Source organism: Limanda limanda, chromosome 13, assembly GCF_963576545.1.
Source record: "Limanda limanda chromosome 13, fLimLim1.1, whole genome shotgun sequence".
NCBI lineage: Eukaryota > Metazoa > Chordata > Actinopteri > Pleuronectiformes > Pleuronectidae > Limanda > Limanda limanda.
In genome coordinates this window covers 1,815,219-1,824,912 of record NC_083648.1, presented here as the reverse complement: position 1 = coordinate 1,824,912, position 9,694 = coordinate 1,815,219, and the positions used below count along the sequence as shown (strand labels likewise).

At 41.5% G+C, this 9,694-nt stretch overlaps 1 protein-coding gene across 1 annotated transcript; it reads left to right on the top strand.

Moving 5' to 3' along the window:
• The first annotated feature begins 3,602 nt into the window (after positions 1 to 3,602).
• LOC133018387 (perforin-1-like) lies at positions 3,603 to 9,694 on the top strand. The gene is made up of 5 exons (XM_061084747.1): positions 3,603 to 3,711; positions 6,227 to 6,499; positions 6,633 to 6,904; positions 7,910 to 8,051; positions 8,189 to 9,694. Exons 2-5 carry the CDS (start codon positions 6,233 to 6,235, stop codon positions 9,071 to 9,073), a joined length of 1,566 nt encoding a protein of 521 aa, XP_060940730.1. The 5' UTR covers positions 3,603 to 3,711; positions 6,227 to 6,232; the 3' UTR covers positions 9,074 to 9,694.

Sequence of the window (9,694 nt, the reverse complement as noted above, 5' to 3'; positions counted from 1 at the left end):
ATATATATATATATGTACATGTATAAATGTAGTTAATACAGTCCGTCAGCATGTGATTGGACGATGGCTGTTTACATTTAACTCATCAGTTGATAGCTAAAATTTGCAAAGTTTGCAGATTCCTTAATTTCTTATCCACTTTTATCCACTTCCTGTGTTTATCTAAATCAAATAGAAGTTGAAGACCTGTCCTCAGTCGAAACATTAACCCATATCTCTGTGATCTCTGACACTCACTCAGTTTAATATCTCTCGTCTGGCTGGTTAGAGTGTAAGCTCCGAGTTCATGCTTTTTCCAATTCATGAAACCAGAGGAGCAGAGTGACAGATGGAAACATGCTGGAGGAGGAGACGTGGGTGAAGACACCAGGACCAGATGCTTCTGGTATGGAGATGATGGAAATCATTCCGTTGTGGCCTCCACAGTCACCACACACACGCCACCACCATCTCAACCACCAGGGGGAGTCTCTGTGGTTCCTGTCTTCGTCCTCCAGCTCGAGTCTCTTCAGACGGACGAAGACATCGTCCCTCTCTCACTCCCAGGGACCTGGGTTGTTCCTCCATGTTGCTCATTGCCTGGTTTGTCTCTTTTGTCCTGGCTGACCCAGTTGAACACTTGCAGGTACGACCGCGGCCCAGCAAGACTCCAGGGCTTGTTGCCTAGCAACAGGCAGCAAGCACTGCTTGTGTGGCGCTGGTGGTTTTATGTAACAGTGGGTTTTTATGGTTGAATGTAGAACGCCCAGTCTCTGGGGGGGGCAGGGACGTGTTTGTGACAGTGACCATCTATGCAGGGAGTGGCTGGACAACAGAAATATGAAAAACTGACGGAGATGGATTCTTGTGATCACGTGTCTGATGCAGGTTTTGTCTTAAAAATGAAAAATCATAAAGGATCTTATGCAACGCTGCGGATCTGAACACTGATTTCACAAACTGTGAGTGGGACGTATGTGTCACACGTGTTGAGTCTGGAAACGTGAAAGCTTCAACGCCAGTGGAATCTTCTTCTCTGTCCTCAGATGAACCCCAGCGGTGATCAGCACCTGGGTTATAATAATCATCAAGTCTATTTGTGGTTCTTGTACTTGGAGGTGTTGAGTTATTTTATTCTCAGTGCTGGTTTGAGTTTGAACCATTTAAAAAATGATTTGTAATGTGTGTGTTTTTCCTGTAACAGCATGTGGTTGTGTGTTTCTCTCTCTCCCGCCAGACGGTGATCGACTCTGTGCTCCGACCGAGGAGCAGCACCGGCCTGGAGGGAGGCGGTTGCCATGGTGACGGCTAATTCTCAGTCAAGCGGCTTCGGAAAATTGTGAGTTTGGCTCGAATGTTTCAAACCGTTTATTCAGATTTAACAGGAGCAGAGAAGCAGCTACGATACAGAGTGTGTTTCCTGCTGGGATAGAAATCTGTGCTCAGCTGTGATGCCACTGGCTGTGTGTGTGTCTGTGTGTGTGTGTGTGTCTGTGTGTGTGTCTGTGTGTGTGTGTGTGTCTGTGTGTGTGTGTGTTGTTGGTAAAACATTACAACAGCACATGTCTAACATCTGTAAGCCGTGGTGGCAGCTCGGTGAGGCTGTTCATCTTCACCACAGAACCGAGCTTCATGGTCAGTCGGGTCAGAGACCTCTGGGAGCGGAGATGAGCCGAGTCCACGAGATCGGCCTGGACTTCGACCTCTGACCCCACCGCCCCCCCCCCCCCCCCAAGGCCAAAGCTGCCTGGATGATTAAATCCATTAGAGCCTGTCCTGTCGTGTTCACACTGTTCACCAGAGCTGCTGTTTCCATGCAAGTCAAAATATGTGAAAAACTGTCTCACACACGACGTACAGTAGATTCAGTAAATAAATACAATGCTCATCATCTACTGAGTTCTTTGCAATGGAATCGTTTTCAAAGCTCTGATACTTTGAGCAGCTGGGTTATCACAATTGTTTTATTTTTATATTTTATCATTTTGATCACTAAGCTGCTCTCTGAACTTGTATTTGTTTGTAATACTGAGCGAGTGTAAAACCCGCTAGTGGCTAACAGTGAGTCTGGGAGCTAGCCATTAGCCTGTTAGCATGTATTTTGACAGACGTTCGTTTGTGTTTACTCTATCAGACTGTGAAGGCCTGTGAAGGTGTGTGTTTGTGTGTGTGTGTGTGTGTGTGTGTGCGCTCACAGTCTTCAGAAATAATAGCATCTGTAGCACAGCTGTGTTTCTGATGCTTAAAACCCATTTTGAAGAGTTGACAGTGAAGCTCTTCTTTCTCTTCCGTCTCTGTTCTCTTTGCAGAATAATGTTCTCTCCGGTCCAGCGTCAGAAATCCAACACACACACACACACACACTGCACCCCCCAACATGCCAATGGTCGCCATGGCAACTCCGCTCTCCCCATATCTGCCTCTTTCCGGTCGGTTCTTCCTCCTCCTCCTCCTTCGCTCTCCTTCACGTTTTAACAGAAAATCCATAAAAGGGAGGGAAGCGAGACGAAAAGCTGAATCCATTTCTCCTGGTCACGCAGCAGGTGTGTTTGTCGTGGTGGAGACAGTTTGAATCTTGAATCTTGAATCTTGAATCTTGTGTTATTCATCAGCTTGTTCTCTATTTGGGAAAAAACCTACTGGAGACAGAGAGGAGAGTGGAAGATTCTTAACAGCTGAGATGCAACTTGTCCAACATTAAAATATAGATTATTCACATTAGTTTGACTTGATCAGTTTGTGTGTTGAGGCTTATTAATCTGCCCATTTGCCTGAAAGAAGTTTGACGTGTTTGCTTTCAATTCTGACTCTGAGCCAAATATACATTCACTTCCTGCGGTGAAGCTCATCAACTCTGGTGAACTTCCTCTCTGCCATTAATGCACATGAAATTGAGATGTTTTAACAAACCAAATTAATCTCAATAGTCTTTAAGCAGTTTTTGTATGTTTGTTTTTGTTATCTACTGACCCTCTGCGGTCAGAAGGAGCATCTCCCTGGAGGAGCTTCCTCTTCAGTCTGATGTTCTGTCAGTATTCTTCTACAGGACTGAGAGGTTGTAGGAATGGAGATGTGATTCATCCGGGACAGACAAAGCTTCAAGGGTTGACAACAGGTCTCCAGCAACATGTGGTGGGAAAAGAAAACATGCCAAGACCGATGGAGATTTTATATTTTACAATAAGTCATCTGAAATCTTCTTCAGTGGGACTGCACGACACTGACTTGGTGTCTGCTGCCATCTAGTGGAAGTACCAACACACTGCCTGTCTCCTTTTAAACCCTCAATGTTGTTGATTCTTTTTTCCATCAAACCTGCTTGTGAAGCTGCCATTATTTGTGTTTAAATATTATTCTTTACATCTATGAACCTTCTAATTATTCATGGTTACTGTCATGTTACACTCAAGTTTACATATACTGTACATGTGCACGCGCACACCAACCACACAGCTGTGAGATATTCATACGGGTCTTGAACTTGAAAACGAAACCAGTCATGAGGTTTGTACCAGGAAATTGTTATGGTTTTGGTGGAGAGAAAAGATTAAAGGGAGGGAGAGAGGGACAGATAAATAGCTGTGAATCAGGGGAACTCTCTCATAGGTATTTCAGCACAGCAAAAGCTCCCTCGGCCGTTATTTCAATTCCAACAGAAAAGTTACAGCCCGACAACTCCTAAAAGGAGATAACGAGACGGACTGAAGGACATTAAAACAAATACAGTCCAAGGTAAGATCAATCATCAATCAATCAAATTTTATTCACATATTCACAAATCACAATTTGTTTCATAGGGCTTTAACATGGTGTGACATCCTTTAACCCTCAACAAGAGTCAGGAAAAACTACTAAAAACCCTTTTAACAGGGTAAACATATGTAGAAACCTCAGAGAGACACATGTGAGGATCCGTCTCCCAGGACGGACAGAAGAAAAATAGATGTTGATAGAGTCACATTTAGTCTTTCTGCATAGTTTGCCGTTTTCAGTGCATGTCACGTTTTAATTGTTGACACAACATCTGCTGCAGGAATACTGCTTTCTGTAAAGCAGAGAGGATGAAGAGCTCATTTGCATTTACTGTGTAACAGACATCTGCTAATAAAAACCTGCCCAAAGAAAACCTGTCAAAATGTGTTTTAATTTGAAGGAACTTTGGAAAATACTTGCTACTTGCATTGAGATTCCTGTGAGACATGTTGGGAACATTAAGTGGCAAAATGTACTCCCACAAGTGTTGAGATTTTAAATCTATGTTTGTTAAGAATTAAATCTATGTTTGTCTGTGTGTGTGTGTGTGTGTGTGTGTGTGTGAAGATGGCAATGAAACTGAACTCTAAACAAATGCAGGACGTTAGACGGGGGTGGGGCCAGGAGCAGTTTGGGCTGAATATGTGGAGAATATGTGGCCTTCATACAATGACTTTTAATAGCAGTTGTTGTCTGGTGTTAATCTTGAAGTTAATTAGAATGTGTGTGTGTTTGCGTCTGTGAATCTGTGGCATGAGATACATACTTTAACTTGTTCTCATAACTAACAACATCTCATACATGAATGCACTGCGCTTAGAAGAAAACTATGACTTACGCCTTAGAAAGAATCCAAGCAGACAATCAGCTTCTGAAGGTTACATAAGAGTGGCGTAGTTTTGTCTGGAGACTGCGCATGCTTCCTGAAGACTCAAAAGGCGTTAGCCGATTCAAGGCTTGTTTGTGAAACACAAAATCGCACTGTCATGATATGATTATTTGCTTAGCAGGGGTCGAAGGAGGGGCTAAACTAGGAGCGGTTCCTGTCATATACTGATTCCAGTGCCAAGAGGCTGGTAGCCTACTAGTACCTGCCCTGGTTTACAGAGCGGGTTGTTAGTGTCAATGAATCTTCACTGTCACTGGAAAACATGAATCATTGAGTTCAGTCTCTTCATACCTCTACTATATATCATATATTGTTTCATACTCTCTGTATATTCTTTGTATACATAAGTCTATATACACATATTTATACATGTGTACATGTTATAATTATTATCATTATATTACTTTTACTATTATATTTACTGTTGCTGCCATTATTACTATATACTGCTATATATACTGTACTATTTCTATATACTGTCTAACAATAACATAACCATCATATCATCAGTACTATTACCATCATCTTGCCAATGCACCTTATCTAACTATTTTATTTTATTTTATCTTGTGCTTCTGTTTTTTATTCTTTCTACCTCAATATTTTTTTATTTTATTCTATTGTATTGTATTTTATTGTATTCAAATATACCGGCTGCTATGACGACTTAATTTCCCTTCGGGGATGAATAAAGTAATCTATCTATCTATCTATCTATCTATCTATCTATCTATCTATCTATCTATCTATCTATCTATCTATCTATCTATCTATCTATCTATCTATCTATCTATCTATCTATCTATCTATCTATCTATCTATCTATCTATCTATCTATCTATCTATCTATCTATCTATCTATCTATCTATCTATCTATCTATCTATCTATCTATCTATCTATCTATCTATCTATCTATCTATCTATCTATCGATCTATCTATCTATCTATCTATCTATCTATCTATCGATCGATCGATATGGAAACATGCTGGAGGAGGAGAAACGTGGCTAAAGACACCAGGACCAGATGCTTCTGGTATGAAGATGATGGAAATCATTCCGTTGTGGCCTCCACAGTCACCACACGCACGCCACCACCCTCTCAACCACCAGGGGGAGTCTCTGTGGTTCCTGTCTTCGTCCTCCAGCTCGAGATAAAAAATAAAAAAAAGAAGAATCAACAGAAGTTTTTTATTTTATTGAGAACTTATTTTGGAATATTTGAGATAATTATCTCAAAAAACAGAATTTGTTTTTCAAGTGATTTCAATACGCTTCCGTAGAATAAAGCTCATTTGTAGTTCTAAACATATTGAGGGTGTTTTTGACTTTTAGGACAGCCAATAGCTACCTTCCTTACTGAGGAGTTGACAACACTGATACGGTGTGACTCTTGACTGCTAGAGGATCGGGGCCGTGCGTTTGGTGACCATTGCTTTGCTGTACTTTTCAAACCTTTTTATTGCTTCTGAATAAATACCTGTTGAACCAAAACGAGATCGGCTCTTCTCATATTTGGGATAAAAGAACACGACACAAGCTTATCATTAAAATCCAGACTTAACGGCCACATCCTCAACCTTTGTGTCCTCTGCTACATTTAGGTCACCATGCCAGCAGGAAAACATCAGCTGAGCAACTTCCTTCTGTTGATAATGGCCTTGTCAGTCATGTTGGAGGTCTGCAGGGTCCATGGCTGTTGGACTGGCTCTGGTTCAAAGTGTGAAGCTGATTTTGTCCCAGGCCACAACCTGGCAGGAGAGGGCTTCGATGTGGTGCAGATGCGTCGAACACGCGCGTATGTCATCAACGTCAAAGCTCACCTGGCTGAAAACCGCACCTGCACACTGTGTCGCAACCGGTTCCAAAACAGACAGGTAGAGTCAAACTACCAGACTGCTCAGGCCTCTCAGAGCACCTCCTGCTCTGTTGTAGTCCACTTCCTTTAACTGCTTTCTTCCTATACACCTGCATCCCCATGTACATCCGGTCATTCTCAATCCTCCTCAGGTTCAGAAGCTTCCAGCGGGGGTGGTGGACTGGCGTGCCTTCAGACTCTGCAAAAAGCGTCTTTCTAGTAACCTGTACCACTCGGTGGACTCCCTGCTGCGCGGCTCCAACTCCCTGGTTAACAACAACTGGAACGTGGAATTGGGCTTCGTCAGCGTTGGCACGGGAGCGCTGGGAGGAAGCAAGTCAGAACTGGCAAATTTTGCTCGTTCCCAGCACAGCGGGGAGAAGGCCACTTTTGCCACCTCTGAAATCAGTTGCACTTTCTACAGGTAAAGGGGAAATAATGGTACACAAAAAAAACCCAATATATCGGCATTAGATTAGATTTATTTATTTATCCACACAACGGGGAAATTCACTTGTTACAGCAAAAAGAGAAAAACAGAATTTAAATAACAGTGCCGAAGCAACAATAAAAAAGAAAGATCAAAATATATACACTACTAAACTACACATAATGAGAGTAAAAATATACAGAAAACAAAAACAACCTGCAAAACAGACACTGTGCAAAAGCAGGTACTGGGGAGAAAGTGGAATGATGTAAGTGTTATTGTAATGAAAACAAAAGTATTATAAGTAATATTGCAACAGTAGTGACCATGATACAGAAAAAATAATTAAAAAGTAAGTGACCATAATATAAATAATACTACAAGATAGCATAAAGGAAAATATAAATATTGCAATGTAACCATTATAAGTGACCATGATATAAATATAGATGTAAAGTGTTGAATATTATTGTGCATAGTAGTGATCTGAGTAAAAAAATAAAAAATAAATAAGAAAAATAAAAATACAAATACAGCTATGGTGAGAGGTTGAGTGGAGATAAAGATAAGGGAGACAGGGACTACAACATTATCAGGTGGTGCTGGTGTTGTAGAGCCTGACTGCAGCCGGGATGAAGGACCTGCGGAATCTCTCCTTCTTACACCGTGTTGTGTCTATGTTGTAGTCCCTGTCTCCCTTATCTTTATCTCCACTCAACCTCTCACCATAGCTGTATTTGTATTTTTATTTTTCTTATTTATTTTTTATTTTTCTACTCAGATCACTACTATGCACAATAATATTCAACACTTTACATCTATATTTATATCATGGTCACTTATAATGGTTACATTGCAATATTTATATTTTCCTTTATACATGGTTACTATGGTTTAAGGCCACACAGTGAACTTGAGTGTTTATTGTGTTTGTTACAAAAAGGTCAAGATTATTTTCTAATTGCTTCATGGCACTCTGCATGTCCTTTGTTTCTTCAGCTACAGGCTGGCTGATCATCCCCAGCTGAGTACAGAATTTAAAAAGCATCTGAACCAACTCCCACCGAGTTTAAACACAAGCCAGGACAGAGTCGAGTACAGACATCTGATAGACATCTATGGAACACACTATATACGCCAGGTAAGAGAAACACACACACTCTTCTCTCTGCGCCTTTTAATAAATGCATCTTTTCATAGTGATTTACTGAGATAATGACACAGAGGCGGATGACAATAGTTACTGAAAAGCCAAAAGTAAATATTTTTGTTTCCTAGGTCCAACTTGGCGGAAAGGTGAAGCGAATCACTGCCTTCAGGACCTGTCTGGCCACACTGAATGCTTACTCAGGGTCCAAGATCAGTAAATGCCTGAACTTCGAACTCAAAATGGCTCTAGGTTTCAACCGTGCTAAAGCATCCTTGTCCAACACGTGTGAAAACATCCTGAAGGGCAGTGCGAGTATGAGCATGGGCTCCTACCAAGCCTTCATGACCCAAAAGACTGAGGTTATCGGGGGTTGGTCAAACACCTCCGACATCTTCCACCAGCAAGACCCATCTGAGGCGTGGCGCAGCTGGATGAACAGCCTCCACGACAAACCTGATGTGGTTTCCTACGCCATCCTCCCTCTGCACCGTTTGGTGGACGACTCGCTGATCAGTGACAATCTGAAAAGCATCGTCACTGACTATATTAAAGAGAACCAGCTGCATCCTGCTTCCAAGAGCTGTTCCCCGACTCCTAACCTGGATCGCAACTGTTGTCCATTAAGGGCGGGGAGAGGGATTCTCAGACTGGTGATCCAAAGAGCTACAGGCCTGAACTCGGACCCCATCTCAGAAACAGACGCCTACGTGAAAATCTTCTACAAAGGCAGGTACGAGGAAACTAGGATGGTATTAAACGACAATAACCCAGTGTGGTATGCACTGTATGATTTTGGTTACGTTGATTGGGGTACGGCGATGACGTTAGAAGTCTGGGACAAGGATGTGTGCTATGATGACAAGGTTGGGACATGTTTTCTGTATCCTGAGAAAGGAACTCACTACGGGGCCAGTCAGCTCAGTGAAGGAGTTCTCTACTACACCTACACCGTCACATGTGATGCTCACTTGACAGGCTTTAGGTGTGAAAGCTACTCCCCCAATGCTGAGTAGGTTGTTAGGTGACAATGTCTCAGCATGGATTTCGATACCTAGATAGATGATGTTTAAGTGTAATATATTTGGCATGTTATAATTGCATTTGAATGATATACATAAACATTTCACATGATAATATAGATTTGAAGCTGATTGTCACCTCAGAAATCTTTGAATCATGAAAACGAGTTTTTCTGGAGAGGGAAATCTTGTTGTTGCAGTTCTTTAAGAATTCCTGGTTTGAATCAATTTGGCTATTTATTAAAGAAATTACCTTGACTTTTGCACTTTCTAACATTTAATTACATCCAAGATACTCGATTTCAGCTAAATCTGCTTTTAAAATTACGAAATGATTCACTGGAAGCAGACGTGATTTCCAAAGGCTGTAGTGAACAAATGCTGCCCCCATGAGGGCCAGATGCACAACGTCATTTCATTTTTACCCACACATGTAAGAACCTCAGCACTGAAAAGTACAATCAAAAAGAAATGCGTGTACAAATGTTTTTCACAGATAACTAGTGGACCCTTTGTAATATGTGTATGAATCAGTTTGGAACTGTACTTGCAATTAAAAACTATACTTGTATAAATTGTGTATGTTACTACTCAGCTTTTCTGCAATACACAGCA